This window comes from Tursiops truncatus, chromosome 8 (assembly GCF_011762595.2).
Source record: "Tursiops truncatus isolate mTurTru1 chromosome 8, mTurTru1.mat.Y, whole genome shotgun sequence".
NCBI lineage: Eukaryota > Metazoa > Chordata > Mammalia > Artiodactyla > Delphinidae > Tursiops > Tursiops truncatus.
This window is the reverse complement of record NC_047041.1, coordinates 102053222-102080769: the sequence shown is the minus strand read 5'-3', so window position 1 is coordinate 102080769 and position 27548 is coordinate 102053222. Positions and strand designations below refer to the sequence as shown.

The following is a 27548-nucleotide window of genomic DNA, read 5'->3' as shown; positions in this document are numbered from 1 at the left end:
CTTTAAGCCTTTTAGGAGCAGACGTGTTTGCAGTAGTTTATTCATATTTTGTCACAAACGGCCGGGGAGGGGGTGCCGGACTCCTCCAGGCAACATAGAAAATAGGTCCAAGAGACAGGGTGGCTGGGGTTGGGGCAAGGGGGGACAGGGAGGGGTCTGGAGAGAAAGCCTGGGGGAGGGGGGAGGGAAGACTAGGGGTGGGGCTGCCCCCCTGCTGAGCCTGCTCATTCCCGGTGTGGGTACCGCCCCACCTGCAGGGGGAGCCCCAGGGTGGGGGTGGTGGTGGAGGGGGCGGCCCAGAACTTCCAGGGTCAAGCCCTGCCCCGTGGCAGGGCCTAAATGCCCTCTGAAGTGGACAAGGCCAGAGGTCCCGCCCCTTCCAGGACTGACTGCCATGCCCACAGGCTGGCAGAGGAGCTCCTGCCCCTATTTAGAGCTCTGCCCAGCCCTAGTCCAAGGGGAGGGGGCTCTGAAGGCGGGAAGTCCCCGCAGCAGCAGTTTGGGGGTGTGGGAGAGGAGGCTGGGGGCACCAGTGCCCCCTCCCTCCCCAGGGCTGAGGCCTCTGCGGCCCAGGGGCAGGGCTGGGGGTGCACAGGCGTCCGGTCCGTTCTGGGCTCGCTCCCTGGCCGGCTTCCCCCTTAGAAACTCACCAACGTATAAACCATACTGTGGGAAGACGAGGCAGTGAGCCAAGTCGCGAGCATGCCCACTACTGGCCACCCACCCTGTCGCGCCCTAGGTTGCCCTCAGTCATCAAGGGCAAAGGGCAGGAACTTGGGGCCCAGCCATTCCTGGGATTGGAGGGATGGTGCCTGGAGCATCCCTTCCCTGACTTCTGACTGCCATGGGCAGGACCTCACCTGTACAGGTAATAGAAGAAGGAGAGCAGGTAGAAGGCGAGTTTGCACCAGGACTCCTTCTGGCAGTAGTTGAGGATGTCAGCATTCATGATGGAGACCGCGTCATACATGACCTCAGAGCCATCCGCAGGACGGTGGAAGTACCTGGGGGGAGAGAGGGGCCTGAGTGCCCACCCTCAAGGCTCCCACCCACATCCTGCCCCGCTCTCCCATCTCACCCTCCCGAAGGCAGCTGCTACCCTCACCTCCAGAGGTGGTAGAAGAGGAGGGGGATGTTGAGGCCCAGGGTCACCCACTCTGCTGCACACAGAAACATCAGACAGAAGAGGCCGTGGATGGAGTATTCTGGGACCACCAGCTGGGGAGTGAGGGTGAGAGGTCAGCGGCCAGGTGCTAGGACAGATCCAAGCTTCAAGGGCACTTGGGAGGTGCCCACCCACCATCACCTCTGGGGACTGAAAGGGCTTCTAGCCTCCCACTCCCTCCCACGTGGCAGAGCAGATCAAACAGGCCGCAGAGGGGGAAGGCCCGGCTCTGGGTTACAGTGGCGCTGAGCTCGGCTAGGAGCCTCCTGCCCCTAGCCCTGACACTGACCTTCCTCAGGAGGCAGCAGATGCGTTCGATGTTTTTTAAACGCTCGCGCTGTAGGGAGAGGAAAAGACCGCAATGGTGGAGGTGAAGGAGCGGGCACTGGGGGCGCCCCGCCCCCCTCCCACGCCCCCCCCCTCCCTGCACGTGGCCGCCAGGGGGCGCCAGAGCAGACTCTGCGGCGTTTCCGGCGGCGCGGCAGGAAAGCAGCCGCGCCGTCCCCATAGCGACCGTCACCATGGAGGGATCTTCACCCGCGTCTCCATGGCAACGGCCCAGAGCCTGGCAACGGCTGCCCCGCCAGGAGGAACCCGAGCCCTGAGCCCGAGCCAGGTGTTTGCTGGGGGCTGGGACAAGGCAGAGGAAGGGGCACGGCCACCGTCCCCTCTACCTCCGTCTTCCTGTCCTCCCGCCGTCCTCCACCCGCGACATATGGCAAGACAGACGGACGGACACACCTCGGCACAACACATGTATCACTTACTGCCCGCGCTGGGTTCCCCTGGTCGATGGGGTTCTTGAAGTCGGTCCGCAGCTCGTCAAAGGCTATGATCTGGGGGAGGGGCGTGTGCCCGTCAGGGTTGGGGCAGCAGCTTATGGCCCCCCACGCATTCTTCTGTGGCATAAGATTCACACATGGGGATCGGACGAGATGGGACGTGCTGCAAAGGTGGAGAAACTGAGGCCCAGAGAGGGGTGGAGCCTGGCCCAAGGTCACACAACAATTTGGAATGGAACTCTAGTGTGCTGATGCCCAGTTCAGGACATGTCCACTACACCTCCATCCAAAACATCCCAAGGGATAGTGTGTTCTCCGCTGGGCCCCGTGCTGAACACTAGGGTCCCAGAGGCCTGGGACACAGCCCCTGCCCGGGAGGAACCCCAGACTTGGGAGAAAAACTGTGAACTACATCCAGGGTGATCAGGGCTGTGGAGTGCAGGAAGAACCTGGGGTGGGTGCCTGATTCAGCGTGGCGTGGGGATGGGGAGTTCAGGCTGGACTCTTGAGTAGGAGTTTGATGAACAAATGCGGGAAAGGCAGTCTGAACAGCAGGAACAGCAGGTACCAAGGCAGAGGGTTGAAAGAACAAGGAACATTCAGGAAGCTTGCAGGTTCTATATGACTAAAGTGAAAGTGTGAGGCGAGCAGGAAGAAAGACGGGAATGGTGAAAGATGGGCTGGAGAGGTCAGCAGCGCCAGACGTGGGTGCCTTGTGAGGCCGGACCAGATGTTTGGACTTCAACACAGAAGTAAAGGGGAGCCATCGAGGGGTATAAAGCAGCAAAGCAGGGTGGTTAGGTTGATGTTTTAGGATTGACCGAACAGGAAGTACAAACTGGCTAACGGTCCCAGCCAAGACATACACGATGCTTCCTCCATGCCAACAGGCTTTATGTTTGTTAACTCATTTGATGCTTACAACAACCTGATGACGTAGGTGCTGGTATTATCACTTCCATTTTGCAGATGAGGAAACTGAGATAGATTAAATGACTTGTCCAAGGCCACATAGCCAGTTAGTGGCAAGCCAGGTTTCTAAACCCGTTAGATTCCAGAGTTAAAATTTTAACCACTTTACTACACTCAGGCCAGACCAGTCAGGGGACTATTGGGAGTGTTGCGGCTGGGGCTTGCGGTGGGGAGGTGTGGTGATCTGAGTGGAGAGAGGGACAGTGGGGATGGAGAGGTGGGGATGGATTCCAGAGCTATTTAGAAGCCAGAATCCAGAGGGCTTGAATGGCAGTGAAGTGGAGGCAAAGGGACCCAAGGTGACTTTGGATGTTGGGGCATCTGGTGGACGGCACTGTCCTCACTGGGATGGGAAACTCTTGGGGGGAGCAGGTGTTTGACAGGATGATGGGACAGACCTGGGGGGAGCTGGCATGGGAGAAAGGCTGGCAGAGGAGCCTTCTGGAGTCCCCTCCCCTGAGCACCAGCCCTAGGATGAAGCAGCGGGCCCACCCCCCAAGCATCCCGGACCCCTTAAGGCTCGAAAGGAGAGAACACGGGCTTCCTGGAGGGAGCTGGGGCCATCTGGAGCAGCCCCACCAACTCCCCATTGACTCTGTCAGGCACAGCAACAGGGTCCAGCAGGGAGCGGAAGGGTGCCGTCTGTCTGCCCCAGAGCTGGCACCACCAGCAGGCGGCAAGTGTTGCACCTCCCACCCCCCAGGCTGCCTGGCGCTGACTCAGCCCCCTGGAACAAACAATCCCCCACGGTGACAGCAGACACGCGTCACTCCCCACCAGGGTTGCCTAGCGACCAGTGGGGCCTGGTGGGATCTGGGGTCCTGCCCTGTAAGGTTCTATCTAATTCTTACCAATTTGGATTGAGGACCACACCTCCTCTCCCCACCTGCACACCCCTTGGCAAGCCTTGCTCTGGGCTTATATACACTCTGCTGTATATACAACAAGCCCACTTTACCGATGAGGAAACAGACTCAGGACAAGAGACTTGCTATGATCGCCCAGCTAAACAGCTGAGCGAACACAGTGCCTGACACGTAGTCGGTACTCAATGAGTATTTTTGGGGAGCACTTGGGCCCTCTCTCCCAGCCTGGGAGCCCCAGAAGGGCGAAGCCTGAGTCTTATTCATCCTTGTCACTCCCAAAGCCGACCAGAGCCTGGTTCTCAGGAGCATCGACAAGTGTGTTGGATGGAGGTCTGCTCTGAGCATCCCCTGAGGACAGGGACCCCCATAGAGGCTGTTGGAGGCCTCTGGGTGGGGAGGAGCCCAAAAAGGGGCTTCTTGAATTCCAGGAGCCTTCCTCCCAGGAGCTGGTTAGCTCTGTGTGCCCAGCCTGTGACTCTCAATTCCTTCCAGTCCTCAGGACTCCAGCCCTCCTGCCACCACCCCACAGGATTTTCCAAGGCCCTGGGATGAGATAGAAGGCTCAGAGAGACGAAGATGGACCTAGGGGAGATGGAGGAAGGGAAATAGAAATAGAGAAGGGGGCAGAGAAAAGAAAAAGCAACTGAGAGACCCAAAGAGAGAGAGGGCTGCAGATGGGGGGTGTGTGTCTGAAGGTGTCTATGGGGGCTCACTCCTGACACAGAAGGGGCGCAGTCAGAGTCCATGGAATCCTGATGTAAAAGAGACAGACAGCAAGGGGACAGCAGGGGAGGATGAAGGGAGAGACTGATCAAGGGCCAGGGAGGACCACGGAGCAGGCAGGCAGCAGGTCCCAGGAAAAGAAAGGAGTGATGAAGTGGGGAGACCAAGAAAGAAGCAGGTGAGGCAATGGGGAGGAAGAGGAAGGAAGCGGGTACAAAGAGACCGATGGGGGATAACGCGATGATCAGGGAGGTGTGTGCTGGACGTACAAGCAGAGGATGATGAGCTGAGCGGGCCAGGGCCAAGATGCACAGGCCGTGTGGAGGGGATAGGGTGGTGGCTGAAACCTCAGGGTACATAGGAGAAGAGAGGGCAGTAAAGGGAGTGGGGAGCAAGGGTCCCAAAAAATAAGCTGGAGGCTGATTGATAGTTCTGTAGTGAGTGGAAGGGAGACAGGCAGGGGACCACTGAGAAGGCCCCAGACAGTGGGGGAGAGGGACTCTCTCTAAAGGGAGGCAATCAGGATAAGGGATGAGAAATGGACGTTTTGAAGAACCAGGTGTGAGGCAAGGCTGGAGAGAGAGACAGACCAAAGGAAACAGGAGACAAAGAGGAAAGTGGGGGCAGGAAGAGGAGGAAAGCTGGAAAGTGGGGAGGAAACCTAGTAGGGGGAAGCCCGAACAGGAGGGGGTAGGGAAACCCAAGGTGAGCTGGTGGTCGGGGTTAGGTCTCTGGGGCTGCTTAGAGCCAATCACTGCTGGGTCAGGGAGTGGGGGTGGGGGGCGGGAATGGAAAGGGTTAATGGGCTCTGCGATCTGTGGGTCCTGTAAACAGATGCAGTTGCCATAGCAACTGGCTCCATCACTCTGGCTGGAAAAACCCACAAAGGGGGTGGGGAGAGTAGACAGACAAACTGCCCGACGGACAAACGGGGGCGACTAGATGGCGGGGGTTGGGGGGTGGGGAAATAGGAGGGAAAGGAACAAGAATCCCAGAATTCCGCCCCACACCCCAAGGCTGCCATGGGGCAGGGGAGGGGGGTCAGAGACCGACTGACATACCCACAGATAGTCGGGGGCGGCGGAGAAAGGGGGGGGGCCCGGGAAGGAAGCCGATGATGGGGGGTGTTTATGGGGCGAACAGTAGCCGACTGATGGGGGATAGCGGAGAGGAGGCTCCAAGTTTCTCCGGGCCGTGAGACCATCCGTCCGTCCCCCTCCTGCTCCCAGCGGCCCCTGCCCCCACTCCGACCCCAGCCCCAGCCCCAGCCCCAGCCCGGCCTTACGTGCCAGATGACAAAGAAGATGAGAGAGGCGCACAGCACCAGGGTGAGCATGTAGCAGAACGCGGCGAAGGTGAACGCCATGGCCCCCGCGCCGGGCGGCGGCCCGGGGGGCGCCAGCGCGGGTCCCGGGCGCAAGGGGACGCCCCCCCGGCCCGCGCTTAGGGCCGGCCGGGCATGGCCCGCAGGGCTCGGGCGCGGGCTCGGGGGACGCGGGCGGCGCGGCCGGGATCGGGGCCGCGGGGCCGTGGGGCGCGGGCCGGTGGGCTCGGGGGGCGCGTCCGCTGCCGGCTGCCCGGGCCCCAATCGCTCATCCTGCGATCCCTCGCCCGCGGCTCCCTCGCTCTCCAGCCCGCGAAGCCGGCGGGGCGGAGCCGGGGGCGGGGCCGCCGTGCGAGCAGCCTCGGGCGGGCGGGGCTGGGTCTCTGTGCGCCCCTCCGCCAGCGCGGCCCGGGCGCCACCCCCGCCCCAACCTCAGGGACACGTAAGCATGGACGCACATCCCTGGCATAACCCCCCCCCCCCCCCGTCACACAACGAGCCCACCACTGCCACACTCGGCCCACTCGGACGGGTGCCCGCACCTCTGCCCTCATTCGCCGGCCACGGAGGTCGGACCGAGGTCTTAAGTGCAAAGCACTTGTCACCGTCCGAGGGGTCAGAGACACCTGGCTTGAACCCAGAGAAAGTCGGGAGAGGGGGCTGAGCCAGGGGGCTGAAGGGGACGCAAGCCAGACACAGCGGGGCACAAGGTCTGCGGCCCAACTCCCCATCCCGGACCCGCCTGTGTGGGTGTTGGCGGCGGCGGCGGCTCACCAGGTGCTCACTGACGGCCGCCAGCCGCCCTCCCGGCCGGCCGGAACCGTGCTGGGCCCGTGGGGACAGACTATAGAAGCACAAGCAGGCAGCTCTCCTGGCTTCAGGAAATGGGTCAAGGCCTTTCAACAGCAACCCTAGGACACACAGCCCAAGCCAGGACCCCCTGTGCAGCCCACCAAGACCAGGGCTCCAGTTCCTTCCCTGCCACCCAAAGGCAGCTCCCACCACAGACCACACTCAGCCACCACAACTTCCTTGCAAAAACCCTCGGCTCACCCGAGGGCCAGTGGAAATTTATTTATTTATTTTTTGTCCTTTCCGTCTTTCCCCAAGTGGCTTTTCCTTGCAAAATGCCTGACATGACACCAGAGGGGAACCTGGGAGTGGGGAGGGCACCCCAAGGGGCAGCCCAGGGACTTAAATACAAGCTGGAGGGGAGGGCACAGGTGGGACAGGCAAGAGACAGCACAAGGGACATGGCTTCTCAGGTAGAGATCAAAGGTTTGTTTTTCTGCAGGAAGAAGCTGTGTCAGAGGCAGGGGGCTAGCATCCTGGGTGGGAGGGAGTTAAGTGGAGAGGCCCCCCCCACCCTGGGTTGCACCCACATTCCCAGAGAAGTAGCGACAGGGGATGAGGATCCGCCCTCATAGGCTCCAAGGGACGGAAGGGGGAGAATAAGCCAGATGTGCTGCCTCAGGGAAAGGGAGGAGGTGCTGGCAGAGTGAGGGTTAAGGCTGGTGCCCAGCCTCTGGCACGGTGGGCCTTCCGCCTCCGCCTGCCTTGGGGACAAAGGGGCACGGTGGGCAGGCAGCACACGGGCCTGGCTCTGGCAGGGCAGGGAGTGGCAGGAGCAGGCTCCCTCTGGGCTCAAGACACAGGCCCAGCGCGGCTGCCCACCCACCTGCCCTAGATGTGCTCAGACCCCACCGCAGCTGGACGGCTCGAGCTGTGAGTGTGTGTGTCGGGGGGGAGGCAGGGAGGAGAGGAAAGTGGGCTGCTGGGCCCCTGTGGCCCCATGCCCGTCCTGAGGTCCAGCCCAGGGCCCTGCATTCCAGGGCCCTGGATCCCCTGGTCCCATTCCTGGCCCCAGGTGCTGACTACAGCCAGGGGCAGTAGAGGCCAGGGAGGCCCTCGGCTCCTGGGGAAGGGGGGTGGCGCAGGGGAGGGGAGGAAGAAGAGTAAGGAGAGAAACCCACTGCAGCATACACGGGGGGCAGGGGGAGGGAGACAGACAGAGGAGAGCCCTCATCCCAAAGGTGTGTGGTGGGGTATCTTTTAAAGTCACCCAGAGGCAGCAGCAGAGCAAGCCCGCACCCTCACCCCAGCCAAAGGTCCTGGGTGTCCTCTCTTGGGGGCCCTGACAGAACCGGGGCGCAGGGCGGCAGGCAGACAGGCCAGAGGGAGATGGGGAGCCCAGGACACCCCAAAGCCACAGATTCAAATGCCCCGGGAGAGGGAAGTACCTCCTGCCCCCTCCAGGGGCATCATCTGGAGAAGGTGCCACCTCCGGTCCCACCCCACGAGCCCCTCCTAGCAACAGCCGCCACCAGCCTGCTTCACAGGGGTGCTGTCAATCTTGAGGTTGGGCCGCTCACCCCCTGACGCTGCCCCAGGCCCCATCCGCTTTTTGATCTCAGCAGCCATGGTCATGAACGCCTGCTCGACATTGGTAGCATTCTTGGCACTCGTCTCCAGGAAGGGGATGCCCAGAGAATCTGCAAACTCCTGATAAGGGGAGAGGAGAAAAGAGAAGGGGAGAGGAGGTGAGGGGCAGCAGGCCCCAGCCCACCCGGGCGGCCTGGCCCAGGCCTGCTCACCTTGGCTGTGGTGTTATCCACCACCTTCTTGGTGGTGAGGTCGCTCTTGTTGCCCACCAGGAGCTTATTGACATTCTCGCTGGCATAGCGGTCGATCTCCTGTAGCCACTGCTTCACGTTGGCATAGGATTCCTAGAGGGACCAGATCAAAAGTTACTTTGCTCCCACCTCCCGCCCCTACGCCAGCCCTGGAGAACAGGGGTTTTCAGGGGAAGATGGCTGTCCTGGGCTCCTGAGAAAGGCAGGCGCCCTGGGCTCAGGGACCCAGAGGAAGCTCCTCCAGGCTTAGCGCTCCTTCCTGCGCTCCTCTGTCTGAGACCCCAAGAGCCAGGCCCAGCAGAGCCCCGGCTGTCTACCAACAGCCCCGACACCTCAGCAGCTTAGACCAAGGGCCAGCCAGCTCTGCTTCCTGCAGCTGCTCGTGTTTACCCGAGACACAGAAAAGGCCTAACCATGTGGAGGGAGCAAATGGCATCAGGAGAGAGGCCAGAGGAAAGACAGAAACAAAGGATATCAGGTTAGCAAGAATTACAAAGTCCCCACAGTGGCCTTAAAATCCCTTTAAGGTTTGAAACCTTGGAGCCCAGTGGTAGGTGGAGGATCCTCACAGAGGAGACCCTGGCCTACGGGGGAGACAGGTATCCTGGGAACAGGGCCTGACATTTGTCCTACTTCTGGCACTGACAGCCTCCGTGCTCGGCCTGGCTCTCCCGGCAGCCTGCTGCACCCCACCCCCCGACGCCTGGCACGCCGACAAAGGACAGAACTTTCAGGAATATGCTTGAGTTAGAGCCGCTTTCCCTTCTTAGGAGCCAGAGGTCTGCTGATATCACACTGGGTTCAAACGTACACCTCCTGCCATGTCCCAGGCGGGGCCCTGTGCTGGGCACTGGGTTCAAATAATGGAATCATGCCTGGGCCCTGCCCTAAAGCAGTCAGAGGACAATGGAGGACTAGACTAGGGCACACACAACGGCAAGACAGGGCGACCAAGCGCTGCAGGGATAGAAGGCAGGAGCAGGTGGAGCTCCAGGATCATCTCTGCCTGGGGAGATGACAGCCGACCTACACCTGCAGGGACGAACTACCCCCGTGTGGGTGCCAGTGGAGGGACGGGGCAAGATGCAAGGGGAGAAGCAGACATATGCCGGGTCACGGGATGGGATGGGATGGGCGTGCTGTCTTTGGTGAGGGGGAAAAGCTAAAAGCGGCTGGGACACAGTCCCTGAGCAGGGAAGGAAAGGAAAAGGAAGCAGGCCCAAGCAGGGAGGGTCTTAGCCTGGCCAAATCTTAGACAACCAGGAGCCAGTAGAGGTTTTCTTAGGAAGGAAGCAGCAAGAGCACACCTGTGTTCTGGGAAGATAGTCCTGGCAGGAGTGCAGAGGCCAGATCAGACCGGCAAGGAGACGGAGACCAACTGGGAGATGGTTGGCATAATCCAGGGAAGAGAAGATGTGCCCTGAGCCAGGGAATGAGGCAGGCAAGAGCACAGGATTTAGAGTCAGACCACCCTGGGTTAAGCCCCACCTCTGCCACTTATTGTATGATCCTAGGTATGTCACTTGGCTTCTCTGAACCTCAGTTTCCTCACTTCTATAAAACAGTACCTCCTGGTGGGGCTGTTGTGAGCATGGGATAATGAATGCAGGCTTGTCTCATAACAAGTGCTTAATTAGCAAGAGCTGCCATTATCCTCATCACTGCTATTATTACAAGGGAACGGATCTGGGAGAGATGATGGGGGAGAACAGAGGGGCCCAGGGACTGACAGGATGGGGGAGGGAAGAGTTTTCTGGTCAGGCCAACAGGGACTCTGTTATAAAGATGAGGATGCAGAAGCCAGTTCAAGAGACGGGGAGACCAGCACCAGACAAGCTGAGTTCTGCAGATGGTCTGGAGCTCTACAGATGGCCTGAAGGCGGTCTAGAGGCAGGAAAGGATGTGCTGGGAAGCAAAGAACCCTGGGTTCAAAACACAGGCTTTGCCTTTCCTGACTGTGAAGCCAAGTGCAGGGAACTCAACATACATCTAAGTGTGTTTCCTCATCTGGAAAAGAGGGATGCCACCACTGAGTTCACTGGGTTCTACTGTGAACATGGGAATTAACACAGACATAAAGTGCCAGCAGAACGCAGGACTCAAGAGGAGATCCACAGTGACAGCTCTTTACTTGTAGAAATCACAGAACAAGAAGCCAAACCACAAGGTGGCCAGAACTGTGCAGGGAGTCAGGAGGCAGCTTGGGGCAATCAAGAGGCACTGAATCTGGGGCCGTAGCGGGGCAGGATACGACGGACCAGTGAGAAGTCACTGAAAAGAGAATCTGCTGCAGCAGGAGGTGGCAGAGCTTGACACAGTAACTTTTTTAAAGAGAGGGAAGAGAACAGAGTTAAAAGCCATGAGAGATCAATCATGGCAAAAACTGAAATGAAGTCACAAGTTTTGGCAGTTAGAGGTCCTTGGTGACCTCTGAGTGGAGCAAAGTTCACCCACAGCTTGTTGTCCAGGAGGCAGCATGAGTCCCTGGTGAGCTGAAGAGCCCAGCTGCCCCTCAGAGCAGGGACTCCTCCTGGCCTGGGGCTGATACAAGTATCTCCACGTCTCCAGGGCCTGACCCCCATGAAGCAACGAAGTTTAAAGAAAACAAAGCGGGTAGAATCAGTAGGCCTGGGCTTTCTGTCTCTGCCACTTAACTAGCTGCAGGGCCTAAGAAAGTCCTACCACCCCGACCCATTTCTTCATCTGTAAAATGGGAATATAACACACACCTCTTTGGAGTGTTACAAGCATCAAAAGGCTGTGACAGAACCTGTGAACTCTAACGCGTGACAGGACTGTTTCCCGCTGTTAACATCACCACTGATGCCAATGACACAAGACTAACGCTGCCACAGCAGACACAGGGCTCCCAGAACTCTGCTCACACTGGGCCCAGAGTGCAGGGCTCCCTCACTTCCTCGTGTAAGGCCCTCCAATCGCTTCTCCACAGTGTCTTTACCCAGGAGGCCACGGGCCCAGCACAGCAACCAATCAGCTGACTAACCCCCCCACAAAAGACAGGTGCCTGGAAGGTCTAGAATAAGGTGGCAAGTCCGACAGGGAGGTGAGGCCTGGTTCTGCCAAGGCCCTGCAGCGGGGCCTGGGGAGCATCCAGGTCTGCAGCTATTTCCCTCCTTGTGAAATGAGTCCGAGAACAGTCTCCTTTCCGGGCAGCATAAGAAAGAGAGGATGGGAACAATAAAAAGCAGCAAAAGCCAAAGACCTGAGGCTGAGGAGGCCAAGTGGGGGATGGTGAGCCCAGGAGTACCTGGTCGGTGACGTCGTACACCACGATGATGCCGTGAGCCCCCCGGTAGTAGCTGGAAGTGATGGTCCGGAACCGTTCCTGACCAGCTGTGTCCCACTACAAGACAGCAGGAGAGAGGGGCAGGTCAGCCCTGGGCTCCATGCCCAGGGCCCCTCCCCTCCCAAGGGAGATGTCTCTGCACCAGAGATTCTGGGAGGAGCAACACTCACGATCTGAAGTTTGATGGTTTTGCCATCCAGCTCAATGGTTCGGATCTTGAAGTCCACCCCGATGGTGCTGATGTAGCTCTCTGTGTATGTGTCATCCTGAAAGATCAGGGACCAGTGAAATGGCCTGAGTGAACAGGTCTGAGGCCCATCTGGAAAACCTCCCTCCAGTGTCCTGCCCCAGCCGAGCTCCCAACTGCTGAGCCCCAGTTCTCAGCACCCCAACTTGCCAGCCCTATGCGCCTGTTCAGTCAGATATGTTGCTGGCAAGTCCTGCAACTTCATCCTTGGTCTCCCAGGTCTTGCAACCACTATTCTCTGGGTTGCCCCCCTCTCCCTCCGGCCACCAGCCAGGACCCCAGATGGATGGTAGGGGAAGCTTCTTACTTACAGCAAACCGCAGGAGCAGGCAGGACTTGCCCACGCCCGAGTCACCAATCAAAAGCAGCTTAAATAGGTAGTCACTGGAGAGAAAGGATGGGAAGGTGTGAAGGAAGGCAGGGAGCCCACCCGCCATTATCCTGGAGTCAAACCTATAGCATTCTCCCACACTGTGAGGTGTGCCTTGGATTAGAGTATTAAAGCACTCACAAGATCCTCCCACAAGTCCTGGGATGGGGAGGGTTGGCCACTCCCCATAACACAGCTGGCCCAAAGGGGTGCATCTGAATTCCCACTTTACAGAGAAGGAAACGGAGACACAGAGAGGGACGTGACTTGCCAAGGGTCACATCAGTTAGGTGACAGAGCTGGGTATCCTACCCTGATTCCTGATAGACTCCATGGTTTCGGGTCCAGTAGGGGCTATTTAGGGAAACCCTCCTACACTGCCCAGTGCCATACCTGACTTGGCAGGGGAGACCACAGAAGTGGAAGCCAGGGCCCAGCCTAGAACTTAACTGAATACCCATGTAAAGAGCCCGGTATGAAGCCTCCAGAAAGACATGCTCAACAAGCGGCAATGATAATAGCAGTTAAAACGTATCCACTTCCTACTTGTGCCTGGCCTTGTGCTAAGTACTTCAAATGCATCATCTCATTTAAGCCTCACAACAGTCCAATGAAGTGAGTGCCGGTTATTCCCAATTAATGAAGAAACCAGAGGCCAGAGAAGGGAAGCGACTGGCCCTAAGTTACACAGCTGTTAACTTTAATACTGGAAACCAGGTTCAGACTCCAAAGTCTCTGTGAAAGCATGTTGGTTCCCTTCTCTGTTACCCCTTATAATCCAGCTCAGAGCTTCACCCTTCCCCAAGGAAATCTGAGGCCAGGATCTGGAGGAGAAAAGCAAGTGGCAAAAGAGGAAGAAGATAACTGACACTAAGGGAAAACTGTCGATGAGAAGTCGGGGCAGAGATGTGGGCCACCTACCCGTAGGGGGAGTGACCAAGAAGTGAGGAAAGTTTGAGGAACAAAGAATCCCACTGGAAGGTAGAAAGCAAATGCCACATTCATCTAAACTTCTCCGGCAGGGTGACGGCGAAGGGAAGTGGGGTGACGGCGGCGCCAGGGGCTTGCGCAAGGGTGAGGGGAGGGCGGGAGGGGACCAGCCTCTGGGAGCGGCAGGGCATTTTGATCCAGGTAAAGGGCAAAGCGGCAGCCCCGGAGGGGAGAACCTGCGGAAAAGCTACCCAGCGGATTCCGGGAGGGCTGGAGAGCAGAATATACGACCCGACCTAAAGGGCCCGAAACTGGACCGAGACCAGAAACTCTGGGGATGGGCTCCACAATGCCAGGACCGTCGTCAGCACCCAGACCGCTACTCTCAGGCAGCAGGTGGGGAAACTGAGGCCTGGAAAGACCGGGGCTGCGGGGTCACCTGACCGACAAGGCCTGCTAGTGCCGGTGCCTCGGGATCCAAGTGGTGCCCCTCGGGGTCGCAGTCTCCGGGCCCGGGTGCAAGAACTCGGGGCGTCGAGCCGGGGTTCTGGGGCCCCCGGGGGAGGGGCAGAACCCGGATGTGAGGGGGGGGAGGTCAGCGGAAGAGAGACCCGGATGTGGGGGCGCCGCGCTGTCCTGACCCGGGCCGGACAACCCCGGTAAGCGTACAGCCCCGTACTCGGGATCGAGGCTGCGCTGCACGGCGCGGGCGGGGCGCACTCACTATTCGGGGTTCATGGCGGCAGCGGCGGCCCGCTCGGTCGCTCCCAGTCGGCTCTGCTCCGCCTCCCGTTTCAAGATGGTGGCCGCTCCGCCCCAGAGACCCCGCCCGCGACGCGCAGGCGCAAACACTCGGGACTGGGACCTCGCCGCGTGGCTCCTCGGAACTTGTAGTCTCCTTACATTGTGCAACTCACCCCGCCCCCCGCTGCGCAGGCGTAATCCTAGCCCACGCCCCACCATCGCCGCGCGTTGCCTTCTGGAGCTTGTAGTTCCCTCCCTAGAAGTACCTGGGCTTGAGGACCGCGCTCGGGAGCCTGACAGCGTCCCGGCGTTAGATCCTCAATTTAGTGCTGGCGTTGACACGTTTCACGTCTGTCTGACAGAGGCATTCATCCTTACACTCCCCGCAGCGTTGGTAAAAGTTCATTTATCCAGGGTTCTTCGTGTGCTGGCGCTCCTAACTCCCAGCAGAAACCCCAGGAAGGTGTCACCCACATTTTATAGATGAAATCGAGACTCGGTAACTCGCTCAAGGTCAAACAGCTTGGTAAAGGGGCAAAGCTCGATCAAAGCCCGTGGTCTCCAGAATCTCAGAGATGAAGGTTGTTAGAAAAAAATCCTGAATCTGTGGGGCTCCCGAACAATTCCGGGATAGGAGAAGCCTATCTGGGTTGCAGCTGCGCAGGACCAGACGTGAGCGAGACACACACACACACACACACACACACACACACACACACACACTCGCAGCCTCTCCTGTACCCACCCCCAATGTAGAGACGTAGAGACGCCAGGAGCCCTCGGGCTCCGCCCCAAAACAAGCCCAGCTCAGAGTCAAACCGTCTTTATTTCTACAGCAACATTTGAAAATAGAGAGCGACCGCCTCACCTCCCAACTGGGGCAGCCCCTCCTGCCACAGGGGTCCATCACTGCCCCTAGCAAGAAGCTGCAGGTGTGGGAGGAGGCGTGGCAGGATGGCTCTACGGGCGGTGCCCGGGGCGGGGTCAGGCCGAGCCTGGGCAGGCCGGGCGGGAGGAGCAGTGCATAAGACCGGGCTGCAGGGCAGAGCCCGGCGGTGAGAGGACGGACAGGGGGTGGGCTCTCCGTCCTGGGGCACGGGGCAGGGCGCACCATTTAGAGGCCGGGAGGAAAGCGAGAATGCCTAGGGAACCCTTTGGGGAGGCACCGCCCCTGAGATGTGGAGCCTGGGAGATACCACCGCGCGGAATGGGGGTGATTAAGGCCTGGGCGGTACCACTAGAGAAGGGTGGGGTGAGGGGAGGCCGGATAGTACCAAGGACTGAGGGGAGGAGTGCGGCCAATAACTTATTTCTCTATATACAGAAGCAACGGCCGGGGGAGGGCAGGGTGCTGAAGGGACGGCAGGTGCTTAGTGTTCTTGGATTTGGGGTCTGCGGAGGGGGGGCCACTGAGCCTCTCTCTACCTTTGGAGACCCCGGCCAGCCCCTCCGCTGGCCCTGAACCTAGGGAAGAGGGGGCCCTGCTGGAAGGAATAAATAAGGGGTAGAACTGGAGTGGGCAGGCCCAGCCTCCAGGGCTCAGGCTGAGATGACAAGGGAGGAGGTTACCCTGAGATTGAACAGAAAAGACAGGGGTCCTTGGGAGAGACAGGAGGGGCAAGCAGCAGGCCCATGCGCAGGGCTGGGGTGGGGATGGTGCCGGGTGGAGGCTCTGGGGACCAGCTGCCCCTTCAGGATTAGCCCACAAGGGAGCTTCGTCGGGAGAGGTCCATGGAGCTGGAGCTGAGGGTGCGGCTATCAGAGAGACCTGTGCCTCCAGGCTGTGGGCAGAGGGGCAGGTGGCTCAGCCTTGGGCTGCCGCCAGTGCGCGCTTCCCTGGCCCGAAGGGTCCTGACACTCCCACCCACCTCCACAGTTACTGTGCTGCCACTGGCCGCTCACAGGCAGGAGCTGAGTTTCCCTCATTTGTCTCCCCAGGGTCCAGCCCAAAGCCAGGCCTGGGATGGAGACAGGAAGTGTGGCTGGATGAACAGACATGCTTGAGAAGCTCGGCAAGTACACAGGACATGCAGGCCTGGGGCCGGGGCCTCAGCTGCCCAGTGCCGACAACTATCCACCCGTACCTGGACTGGCTCTTCCACACTTTTGTTGAGGAAGTTGAGGGAACTGGCCCGCTTCATCCTGAGGGGAAAGGGCGGTCAGGATTTGCCCACGGTGGAACTGGGGGAGGATGGGGGAAGGGGTCAGCTTGGGGCAGGGGAGGGAGGCTGATGGGAAGGGAGATTGGTGGTGGGTGGAGCTTGAGCGAGACAGGGAGTTCACCCTGGGTCTGAAGTTCAGCTGGGGTTGGTAGGTTGTGGGGTGGGTTCTCGAGAGGCTCACCTGGGTGGACGGCTCACCTGGGGTTTGGGGGCTCCTGGGGGCCACCACCCTGCAGCTTCTTCACCAGCATCTCACTGCTGCGCCTCAGGGCATCTCGGAGCTTCCCGAAGGAGCCACTGCGCCGCAAGGAGCCGCTGCCGTCCTGTGGGGTGGACAGGTTCGTCTCTGTGCCATGCCGGCTACACAGCCTCCTGGCCCAGTCCAGCCCCTACTCACCCCGCTCCACTCGGCTGCAGGCCCTGCCTCCTCGAGGTCAGCCTCAGACCGAGCCCCGGCACCCGCGGGCATGTCTCGGCTGCCACGGCGGTCTCCGCGCCCACCGCTGCCGTCTTTCAGCAGCTCCACCACCTTGGTCTGGCTTGCAGGGTCCAGGCCCTGAGGGGGGGGCGGGCGCATCAGGTGGAGCAACGGGCCCTGACTGGATCACACGCAGGGCCACGCAGGTCCCTGCCCACACCCCTGCTGCCTGTCGCCCTACCTGCTTGCGGCTGCGGCTGGCGCAGTCCTCCAGCGTGTGCGCGGCTTCTAGCTTGCCCTGGCGCCGGTACAGGGCCCCCAAGCTGCGCAACGTGGTGTTGACCGTGGGGCTGCGGACGGGAGAGCGGGACGGGCTCCAACTCCGTGTTCCCCAGGAGCCAGGGCCCATCCTGACACCCAGCCCACGCTGGCCCTGAGGAACCGTCCAGCCGCCCAATATCGAGCCTTTCCTGTGTGTCAGGCCCTGTGCTAGGTCCGCCTGGATTCCCCTGTTTTGGGGAATCACCTGAGGGCCCTAGGTGGGATGTTGCCACCAGGACTAAAGGCTGGGAAGCCCAGGAGTGAGATAATCAGGCTGTCCTGGGACAGAAAACCTTCTTGGGACAGGTGGCCTGTGACCTGGGCCTTGAAAGATGAGCTGACAGAGAAGAGGTGTGTGTCCTGGGGCTGAGCAGTATGGAGTGTGGAGCCTGGCCGCGGCCCCCACCCAGGACGCCGCTTCCCAGCTCTCTGCTGTCCCAGCAGTCCCGCCTCACCGTCCTCACCTGTCTACTTTACAGGCCTTGTACCAGCTGCCATATTCCCCATAGGGGGTGCTGTCCCGGCGCTTATCCTGGGGGAGAGATAAGCGGAAGGTAGGAGAAGGCCCTCCCCTCTACACACCCCCAGCCTCATCCTCCCTCCACAGACATCTGCCACGGCCCTGCCCCACAGAGCTACCTTGCTCTCCTCCCGTTCCTCTGCGTGCATCCAGATGGGCTTGTTGTTCCCTGTAGGGAGAGGGGGGGCTGTCACCAGCCTCTCATGTGGGCCTCTGCTGGTTGGGCTGGACACATGACTGGGGTCTGGGGGGAGGTCAGGGGTACTCAAGAAGGACCAGGGTTGGGCTTCACTGAATGAATGAATCGACAAGAAACAGACCCAAAACATGACTGACGCTCCTCTGGAACAGAGGTGCCTGTGGCCCAGGCCTGTGCTTGAGGGGCCTGTGACCGGGGGTGGGGGGGGCGCACCCTTACAAACCTCAGGCCCACGGTGCGAGACGATGCGAGGCCTGAATGATGGGCCGGGCCGAGGGGTCCCTGAGCAGGAAGTGACTGACCGTGAAGGACCAGAAGGTGGCTTCCCAGAGTGGGAGACGTCTGGGCTGGGCCCTCACGGTGAGCGTGAGTTGCCCAGTGGGGAAAGGGGAAGAGGCTCTGGGCCGAGGGCATGGGTATGCAAAAGGAGGGCATTGCACGGGTACAACCTCCCAGGGGGCTGTGTGAGTTGGGTGTGTGTGCTCACGTGTGCACACAAGTGGCTGCGGACCAGCCAGACCCTAGGCGTGAGGCCGGCCCGGCTGAGGTATTCGTCCTAGATGCTGACGGCTGAGCGGGCCTGCGAGCTGGGGCACACAGCAGCCATGCTCACCGCTGACAGAGCCGAACTCCTTCTCATGAGCGCGGGTGAGGATCTCCTTGTACAGGGTCTCTGCATCCTGGTACTTGCCCTGTTTCAGGTAGCAGGAGGCCTGGAGGGGCAGGGCCCAGAGGGTGAGCAGGATGCAAGGAGTCAAGCCTTTTCCTCTCCTCCCTCCCCCCCGCTTCCTCCAGCCCCCTCTAGCCCAGGACACCAGGTTGTTCTTGGTCTTGGCCACGTTGGGGTCGTCAGGCCCAAGGCGTGTGGCGTAGATCTCCAGTGCCCGCCGGTAGTAGTATTCCACCTCCTCGGCTTTGCCCTGGTTCTGGCACAGCAGGGCCAGGTTGCTCAGCTGCTTGGCCACGTCTGGATGAAACTTGCCCAGAACCTGGGACAGGAGGGGGAGCCGGTGGCTGGGCTCGGGGCCGGCCTACGTCCCCCGTCTGCCCAGCCCACCTGGCCTGCCCAGCCCTGCCTGCTCCCACCTTCTCCCGGATCTCCAGTGCCCGCTTGCAGAGGGGCTCAGCCTCCTTGTACTTGCCCCGCTTGCCATACAGGACCGCCAGGTTGTTCAGTGTCGCAGCCACCTAGGGGGTGGGAGAATGGAGGCTCCATGACCCGGGACCTGGGAGCTGCAGGGGGAGGGGAAGCCCCACCTCCCACCCAGCCTCACTCACAGCTGGGTGGTCCTTGCCCAGCGTCTTCTCGCGGATGGCCAGGGCATCATTGAGCAGGTGTGCAGCCTCCTTGTACTTGTTTTGGTCCCTGGGGGCAGGTGGGAGATGATGAGGGGTATCCTCCAGCCCAAGGCCCTCCTCCTAGTGGCCCAAGATCCCTGTGGTCACTCTTCCTATACTTACTAATGAGCGAGCATGATGGGGCATGACCCAGAGCATGGGGAGACGTGGTCAGCCCCTGCTCTCTGGCTTGGGGGGCTTTGTGCAGGAAGGGCGCGCAGTGCTGGGGTACAAGCCAGACTCCCCCAGATCCCACCCTCACTGCTCCATGCCCAGTGCACCTTGTCCTCTGTTCCCCAGGGCCTCTGCTCATGGTGTCCTTTCTGCCAAGGAGACCTTCTCCGACCTTCTTGTGCTCTGGGCAAACTCAACTTTCACCAAAGGCCCTCCTCAAGCCTTGGTGCCTGGAGAAGGTGTGCCCCCCGCGTCCTCGTGTGCCTTCCCCTCCCTGGTTATGTCCAAGCCTTTGTCCACCACTAGACTGAGGCATATTCATGTCTGTAGCTCAGGCACCCTGTGGGCTTGGCCCTCTCCAGGGACAAGATCCTTCTTTCTCTGTCACCCAACTGCCTGGTAGAACCCGAGTCCTGGCCCACTGCAGGCACTGAGGATTTGTGACCAGGGCTGGAGCCTTCAGGAAGAATGCTCCCATGGGTGACCGAAGCCGGAGGAGCCCTCACCGATAGACCAGTGCCAGGATGTTCAGCATGGTGGCCACGTCAGGGTGGTCATGGCCTGACGTCTTCTCCAGGTCCTCGAGGGCCTGCTTGCAGAGTGGCACGGCCACCTCATAGCGGCCCTGAGAGGCGTACTGGATCACCAGATTGTGCAGGGTGCGAAGCCGTGCTGGGATTTCATAGCCCCCGTGCTGGGCAGCCACGTCTCCTCCTCCAGGGCTGGGGGCTGCAAAGCCAAGGGCGGGAGGTCAGATGTGCCAAGTGCCTCCTGAGCTGGGCCGGCACATGCCAGCCATACCTTTGACCGACCTCACACGTGGCCCTGGGCAAGTCACCGTTAGCTCTCGGTTTCCCCGTCTGTAGAGTGGGTCTAGTCACCCCACAAGAAGAGTGGGTAGAGTCCCAGCTCCGGTGCTTCAAGCTGTGTGTCCCAGGGCAAGTCGCCTAACCCCCGAGCCTCAGCCTCGTCACGTGCAGAAGAGAGGCTCTGATACAAAGGCCACACGATCAGCAAGGCCAGTACTGGCCCGCGGATCAGCACTGTGCATGCGTCCTCCTTTAACCCTCAGAGGAGGCTCAGAGGGGAAAGAAACTCTACCAGTGGCCACCGCGCAAACGCAGGCAGAGCAGGGCTCGCACCCAGGTCGGACGGCTCCAAAGCTCTGAACTGTGATGCCCGCTCCTCACAGAACTTGGGAGATGAGAAAAGCAACATGTAAAACCTGCCTTTGAAGCTCTAATGCTGGGATGTTATAATCAGAAACGAGGCAGGAGAGAACACAGCAGCCACTCAGACCTTGTTTTCTGTGACCTCTGGGTCCCAAGGACCAGGAGTTCACACAGCCTTCCTTTCCCGCCCCCAGAGCCAGCTGCCCCTCCGCACCTGGGCTCTGCTCCTCCTCACTGGGGAACAGGTCATCCAGAGAGTCTTTGGGGACGTCCCCCTTCTCCTCCTGGGGAGGAAGACGGGATGGGCGTCAGGGAAGCAGGCGGCCCAGGGGTCGGCGGGCTGGGTCGGAGCAGCGTCTGCTCCCTGCCGCCCCTCCCTGCTCCCAGGTGCCCCCGCCCCGCCCAGTGGCCACGGTAGGGCTTACGCTGGCGGACGTGTCCTCGTCCAGCTTGCGGATCTGGCTCATGAACAGCAAGTGCTGCTTTTCCTCCTCGAGCTGGGCCACGGCCTGCTCGCTGCGCTGCAGCTTCTGCTGCGTCCCTGCCAGCTCCTCCCGCAGCCACTGGTTTTCCTGCACCAGGCGCCGTACCTGAGCCCGCAGCTTCTGCTTCTCCGACTCTACGGCCCCCAGGTGGCTCGACAGCGCCAAGATCACCTGCGCAGCCAGCCGGAACAGAGGTCAGAGCCCTGCTGACCCCCAGCCTGGGCCCCAGAGAAGAGCCAGGCCCGGAGGAGCTGCAGGGCTGAGGGCCCTGAAGTTCTCCTCTCGTCCAGGGAGTTTTGCCCCAGTGCCCCAAACAGACCAACATAGCCTGAGACCTGAAACCAGGAGGCTTGGGGATTCCTAAGTCCTTCCTTCTGCGGTCAGGACCCAGGCTGGCTGTGCTGGACTCTGAAATAGCCCATCCCCTTTCCTGGGCCTCCAGCTAGTCCTCCACATCGATGGTCCAGTTCCCACCTTGTCGGGGTGCTCGGATCATTAAGAGCACTAGCTGGGGTGCTGCCCTTTCCCCGAGCTGTCCACTCGTTCCCCGTCTCTCCTAGGAGTTGTACTCAAGCCCTGTAGCCAGAGCCACTATACCGCTGCCCCTGGCCCAGGGCTAGCGCTTTCCCAAAGACCTTGATAGACGACTGAAGGGCTACCGAAAGACCCCATCCTGACTTCTACCAGAGAGCCAGGGCAGCCCCTGTCCTCCTGCAGCTCCCAGGGAGGGAAGGGGGGTGTGTGTCCTAAACCTCCAGTGTCTGGAAAACCACAGGGGCAGGTAAGGGGATCCAGAGGCCTCAGCCTCAGCCCCCATCCCTCTCTCCAAACTCCATGACTCCTTTCCTGAGCTTCCAGGCTCTTCCCGCCTTGGGGCCTTGCCTAGACTCTACCCTTTCTCCGTCCTTCATGGTCAGGGTCATTTCTGCAGTGAAGCCTCTTATGCCCTCAGCCCCTGGAAAGCATGGCACCTCCCCCACCTCCATGCCATCCTGTTGTCCATCTGTGCCTGTATACACTGGGAGGGGGCCCTGGTGTGTTCACCTCCGCACCTGGCAGTCAGCCGGCCGAGGAGTGAATGCCCGACACATTGCCCTCCCAGAGAGCCAGGCAGTCTGGGACTTTGTACTTTCTAGTTGATTAGCAAACGCCTAAGTGACAGGTGTTTTCACAACCACTAGCTATTTTTAAAAATATCCTAAACAGCCTGTCAGTATTTACGGCAGATGGCACGACCCCTATTCTAAAAACAAGGAAACCAAGGGGATACCACCTGCCCAGGACTCACAGAGCCAGGCAGTGTCTCAGCCAAGATCTGAGTGGGCCAAGACTCTCTGCCCGAGAGTCTAACTCCTTGTACACCCCAGCACCTCCTGGATAGCTCTGTCTGCATGTCATCCTGGCAGCCTCAACTTAAGAGGGCCCAAACAGAACTCCTGACCCATCCAGGCTCTCTCCTCAATTTCCTCAAACCACAAACCTGGGACTTTCCCTGCCCCTCTCTGTCTCCTTTAGTCCATCCCCAGGCCCTACTGGACCTACTTCCAGAACGTCTAGGACTGACCCCCTTCTTACTACCCTCATGGCCCAACCCACCATTTCTCATTGGAATTCTAGCAGCGGCTTCCTAACACCTGCTACCTCCTTCCACCCTGACCCACAATCATTCATTCTCCACCCCTCAGCCAGAGAGAGTTTTAAAACCTAAGCCAGACTGTGTCCCTTTACTGCTTAAACCCTCCAAAGGCTTCTGATTTCCTGAGAATAAAACCCAAACTAATAAGGCACAGCATGATCTGGTCCCCGCCTTCTCCACAGGCCTTTTCTGTCCCTCTCTTTCCTCACGAAGCTCCAGTTAGACAGGTCTCTCAGTTCTCCCTCCACAACAAGATCTTTTCCACTTCAGGACCTTTATACATGCAACCTCTCACTTTCCTCCCTTCTCTGGTTCATTCCTTTCCTCAGGTCTTGATTTAAATGTCATTTTCTCAGAAGTCTTGCTTGACCAATAGCTAAGGTTGTCACAAGATCTTGTTTTTTTCTTTGGAGAACTTACCATAATATTGAATAAATATATGTGTATTTCTGATTCTCTTCCTATTGGACTAGGGCAGGGATCTCATGTCTTGTTGGACCTGTAGCCCTGGCACCTAACACATTGCCAGGCATATAGTAGGCACTTGATAACTTACCTGTTAACAAATTAATGGAAGAATGAGTGGGGGGATCTTTAAGGATTTCCTCTGTTTTTTTAGGCCATGCAGTCTCTGCTACCTAGCAGAGAAGCCAGATGATCAGGCTCTCCTGGGGCCAGGCAATGCCGGGGTCTCCAGAGCCCATTCATTTCTTCAACAGATATTTACTGGGATCCTACCATGAGGCTCCAGGGGACAGATTCTTCCTTCCCTTCTGATTCTGTTACTACATTGCCAGGATTCCTCTGGAAGGCTCCACCCCTCCCATGACCTCCCTCCTCAGCACCCCAGACCAGCCTACCTGGGCCTCCCCCAGCCCCAGTTCGATGGCCTCCAGGGAGCGGCGCAGGAGGACACAGCGCTCCTGTGAGCCGGGCTCTGCCTCACCAGCTTCATGAGCGACGAGGGGAGCGAGAAGGGCACGATGCTCCCCGCGCAGGGTCTCTAGCCCTTGGATAACGGCCTTGGTGCCCAGCACGATCTCATCCTGGCTCAGCTTCTCCTCCCGAGGAAGCACCATCGTGGCCATGGCCGTGCCGCCTGTGAAGGCGAGAGGGCGGGCAGGGGCTGCCGGGCCTGGGGCCACGCCGCCGTCCGCCCCGGATTAGGTAAACACCTAGGGTCCCCGGACGCCTGGGTCCCCGGGGTGCCCCGTCCCCCAGGCAGCAGCCCGCACCGTGCCCGCGCTCGGCCTACAGGGGGCGCGCCCGGCTCGTCTTGGCCCGGGAGACGCAATGCGGTGCGACCGGCGAGGCTGGACCCGGATTCGGCCCAGACCACTGGCTCAGGCCGGCTTAGGCGACCCAGTCTCGGGGCTTCCCTGGAGACTCCCTTAGCCAGAGCAGGGCGCGCCAGAGGATGGACCTACGGGGATCTTGGGGGGTTCACTCCCGTGCGGAGACACCATCCCTCTGGGAGTTCCGGCCCCAGCCCCCCTCGGGCAGCCCCCTTCCCAACAGGCTGGCCGAGCCACAGAGCCCCTCCTCTTGGGCAGCTCGACCCTGGGGAGACCCTTCCCCTAAGGAGCTGAGATCTCGGGTTCTTCGTCCCCCCCTCCCCCCAGGACGCGCCCCATAGGCCAGCACGACATCCTGCGGACCCCTCCCCTGAAAAGGCCGAGCTCCCGCCCCCGGCCACCCAGGGCCGCGCCCCCTCCCCGCGGGCTGGCCGGGCCCTCTCACAGGCCGCGCCCAAGACGACCCCTCCCCTAGGCCGACCCAGAGCCCCCCCTCTCCCGGCCCGATCGGCCCGCGTGGACCTGCGTCTCCCGCTCGGGCCCGCCTCCCGCTCCAGCTCCGGCTCCCGCCCCGCTTCACCCCGACCAGCAGCCGTGAGCAGGTCCCACCGCCTCCATCCCGCCGGCCTTCCCAGCAGTCCCTGCGCCGCCTTAAAGGTGAAGCCTGTACCTTGGCGGCGTCGGAGGGGGCTAAACACTCCTCGGCCCGCTGTCTGCCTTAAAGGAGCACGCCGGCTGGGCCCACTCCAGGCAAAAGGAAGGGATCCGGGGGCGTGGCTCTCGGGGATGGGGCGTGGTCATTGAGGCGCCGGGCGTGGGCTTGCCCGAAGCTTAGGTTCATAGCGGCCACCTCCCACTCTCCTGCGGCCTCGGATTCCTCCGCTGTAACCCGCCCCGAGGCCACAGCGGTGTGGACAGCCTGGGGAGGATGTGCACAGCCTGGGGAGGATGTGCACCTGAACTTGCCCTGTACCGCTGCCAGAGAGGGCGGCGGAAGAAACTGGGGCCCAGGGAGAAGGCCCGGCCTCCTCAGAGTCCAGAAAGAGACAGTTGACATTTATTGACATTTATTGAGGTAGTTGCCACTTTCAGAGCGCTTACTGTGTGCGGGGCGCTTGGATGCCTTAAGTGTGATGACACATTTAATGCTTGCAAAGACCGGATAAAGCGGGCACTGCTATTATCCCAACCTCGCGGATCTGACCCCAGGCTCATTTGTCTCTAGAGAGTGGTTATGCCCCACCCAAATCCTTCGGAGCTGTCCTTGTCCCAGTAGGGGATTCTCGGCATCTTAGGGCTGCTTCCTGGGGGGAAGGGACGGAGGCTTCCGGGCGTGAGGGAGAAAAGGATGGCAAGGGGCAGTTGGGCATCGGCCGAAACAGACTCGTGACCCTGTGGGTGAGCACCACCACAGATTCTGTGGGCTGGATGATCAGGACGAGGTGATGATGACGTCATCTCCTCCCAGAGCCCTTCCCTGATTCCCCACCCCCTATGTAGAGCAGTCCTCCAGCCCATTTCAAGCACACATTTAATTCTCTCTGTAGCATTTACTCCTTCTAACATTTTCCTTGTCAGTTTCTGTCTCCTCCCTAGAATGCAGGCCAAGATCTGCCTGTCTTGTTCACTCTCAGAGTAGCTCTTGGCTACTACATAGCAGCACTCAGTAAATGCTGTTTTTTTTTAAAAGGCAGAAGGGCGCACCTGTTGGCCCAGGTTTGGGGCTGGTGCTCTGCAGCCCTGGGTTTCTGGCTACCCTAGCTCTACCTGCACTGCTTCTAGGTCGACATCCCAGTGGGTAACAGCAAGTTAACCACACTGAGAGACAAAACGTGCCAAGCAAGGCCTGGCACTGGTATCCAGGGGCCTGGGGCGTTCCTCATGAGTCAGGGTGGGTTCAGACTCAGACTGTACCCGGTTCAGTGTCCTTGTGGATGTGAGAATCCCCTCGGCATGATCTCTGACAGAGAGATGGTCCGGCACCCCGCCAGCTCAAGTATGTCCTATGACAGGGAGCCCACTACATTCTGCTGTGAGATGGCTCTAAAAGTTAGCAAGCTTTTCCTTAGCCCCCAAAGGACCTGCCCACAGTGCCTGCCCACACCAAACTGAAGCTCTGTCCTCAGGAAGGACAGTCTGCTCCCTTTTGCCAATGAAGATATTTGGAGACAGTGATGGTGCCCCATACAGTGTTCCCCACGCCTGGGCTGACAATCTGGGTCCCTTTACCCACTCCTGTGCAGTTTCTGACCCTTCCCCCTCCCGATTTCTCTTTTCTGGGTGTGGCTTAGCATGTCAGTCCAGACACTACTCCGAATGTGGTGGTCAGTCCAGGGCGCAGGGGTACAGACAGGGAGTGAACTGCACAGATCACAGAGGGAGAGTCCCCCCCCTAAGGAGCACACCACCTGTCCACCGTGAAGCTGAAAGTCAGGTTGACTTTGACAGCCACGGTACGGTGTCTGCTCAGGGTAAGCTTGTCAGCTAAAACCCTAGATTGCATGCATCCCACTTATATCCAGCCAGGTTCTTCTGCCGATTCTGTGCTTCTGCCAGTGATATTTTCCCAGGGATTTTTTTTTTTTTTTTTGGCTGCACCACACAGCATGTGGACTCTTAGTTCCCCTGCCAGGGATCAAACTGCACCACCTGCATTGGAAGCTCGGAGTCTTAACCACAGGAAGGCTAGGGAAGTCCCTCCCAGTGATTTTTAAAGACAGTTGATACATTCACATGATGCAACATTCAAAAGGCATTTACAAGTTACAGTGAGATGCAGCTCCTTCTCGCTGACCACTGTCCTCAGTCATGCAGCTGCCTTCCTCCGAAGCACCTGCTGTTACCAGTTTCTTGTGTCTGCCGATTACTTTGTTTGCCTCAGTCCAGAGCTTGTGTTTATCTTTGTTAGTTTCATCGAGTCAGTTTTCATCCAGGACCCTAAAGGTTGGAGTCTTTTGCATTCGAGGTCTTTAGCCTACACAGCGGCCCTATTTCCCACAGTTGCACTGGCTGCGGTGTGATAAGCCTGCCTTTGTGCAAACAGACTCCATCATACCATGAATGCACGCCCAGCTCGCTGTCAAGTTCATGGGGAGGAGATGGAATCTGGAGCCCAGGGCACCTTTGCTGTGCTTACCAAGGCTAGGTTTCAGAACCTCTTGGGAAGGAACTTTGTTAGAAGGCTCTCCTAGAGATCGGGATTCAGTAGTGCCAGAGTGGGTCCTGGGCATCTCTTATTATTTTGAAACTTCAGTGGTGCCCATGATGTGCTCCCTGGATTGAAAGCCAATGCGTCAATGTCCTTGTTTTACAAGTACGGAAAGTGAGGCCCAAAGAGGGGAAGGCAGCTGCACGAGGTGACCACTGTGTCCTTCTCCAATCCAGAGTCCACATCATTTTGTCCCAGTGTGTAAGGGAGACTGACCCCATAGAGCAGAGGTCAAGAGGACCGAGGTCATGTTGCTTGTTCACAGCCACACGAAGCACAGACGCACGCACCCTCAACACACAGCCTCAGGCAGGTTCACCCAGGGGCACTGAACGCCCATGTGCCACACTCACACCTCCACGTGCATGGGTTTACAGGCCCACGTACATGCATGCACACCACACATACTCGGGCTCAAACACAAAGCCCGGGCTTTCTAACCTTGTGCTCTCTCTCCATCTAATAAAGGAGCACATTCCTTTTATCACCTTTTTCCAGGTAAACGGAGAGAAGATTTTTCAATCTCCTTTTATGATTTTTGCTGGGTTCCTGTTCCA

At 59.4% G+C, this 27548-nt stretch overlaps 3 protein-coding genes and 1 long non-coding RNA gene across 16 annotated transcripts; 1 reads left to right on the top strand and 3 right to left on the bottom strand.

Annotated features, from left to right (window-relative positions):
- Positions 1 to 6717, bottom strand: CNIH2 (cornichon family AMPA receptor auxiliary protein 2). 2 transcript variants are annotated; one of them, XM_073809186.1, is made up of 6 exons: positions 5794 to 6717; positions 1933 to 2001; positions 1455 to 1502; positions 1106 to 1218; positions 861 to 1004; positions 531 to 666 (listed from the first exon to the last, which is right to left on the bottom strand). In XM_073809186.1, the coding sequence occupies exons 1-6, from the start codon at positions 5872 to 5874 to the stop codon at positions 639 to 641; spliced, it is 483 nt and encodes a 160-aa protein (XP_073665287.1). In that variant the 5' UTR covers positions 5875 to 6717; the 3' UTR covers positions 531 to 638. The 2 variants fall into 2 exon arrangements, with proteins under 2 accessions (XP_073665286.1, XP_073665287.1); XM_073809185.1 differs by lacking the exons at positions 1933 to 2001; positions 5794 to 6717 and having other exon boundaries at positions 1 to 666; positions 1455 to 1925.
- Positions 1784 to 22948, top strand: LOC117313221 (uncharacterized). 3 transcript variants are annotated; one of them, XR_012333620.1, is made up of 3 exons: positions 13503 to 13715; positions 16002 to 19434; positions 19526 to 22948. It is a non-coding gene; the product is annotated as an uncharacterized lncRNA (long non-coding RNA). The 3 variants fall into 3 exon arrangements; XR_012333619.1 differs by lacking the exon at positions 13503 to 13715 and adding an exon at positions 1784 to 1921 and having other exon boundaries at positions 16002 to 22948; XR_012333618.1 differs by having other exon boundaries at positions 16002 to 22948.
- On the bottom strand, positions 6861 to 14158 carry RAB1B (RAB1B, member RAS oncogene family). The gene is made up of 6 exons (XM_004318775.4): positions 14044 to 14158; positions 12331 to 12403; positions 11943 to 12038; positions 11734 to 11829; positions 8427 to 8558; positions 6861 to 8334 (listed from the first exon to the last, which is right to left on the bottom strand). The coding sequence occupies exons 1-6, from the start codon at positions 14055 to 14057 to the stop codon at positions 8140 to 8142; spliced, it is 606 nt and encodes a 201-aa protein (XP_004318823.1). The 5' UTR covers positions 14058 to 14158; the 3' UTR covers positions 6861 to 8139.
- On the bottom strand, positions 14871 to 24546 carry KLC2 (kinesin light chain 2). 10 transcript variants are annotated; one of them, XM_073809178.1, is made up of 15 exons: positions 24454 to 24546; positions 23349 to 23623; positions 20793 to 21023; positions 20582 to 20651; positions 19702 to 19924; positions 18962 to 19049; positions 18770 to 18871; positions 18297 to 18672; positions 17604 to 17653; positions 17429 to 17496; positions 16885 to 16993; positions 16623 to 16781; positions 16424 to 16548; positions 16148 to 16205; positions 14871 to 15844 (listed from the first exon to the last, which is right to left on the bottom strand). In XM_073809178.1, exons 2-15 carry the CDS (start codon positions 23574 to 23576, stop codon positions 15761 to 15763), a joined length of 1971 nt encoding a protein of 656 aa, XP_073665279.1. In that variant the 5' UTR covers positions 23577 to 23623; positions 24454 to 24546; the 3' UTR covers positions 14871 to 15760. The 10 variants fall into 10 exon arrangements, with proteins under 10 accessions (XP_073665279.1, XP_073665282.1, XP_073665278.1 ...); XM_073809181.1 differs by lacking the exon at positions 24454 to 24546 and adding an exon at positions 24364 to 24422; XM_073809177.1 differs by lacking the exon at positions 24454 to 24546 and adding an exon at positions 24306 to 24413.
- Positions 24547 to 27548: the final 3002 nt, after the last annotated feature.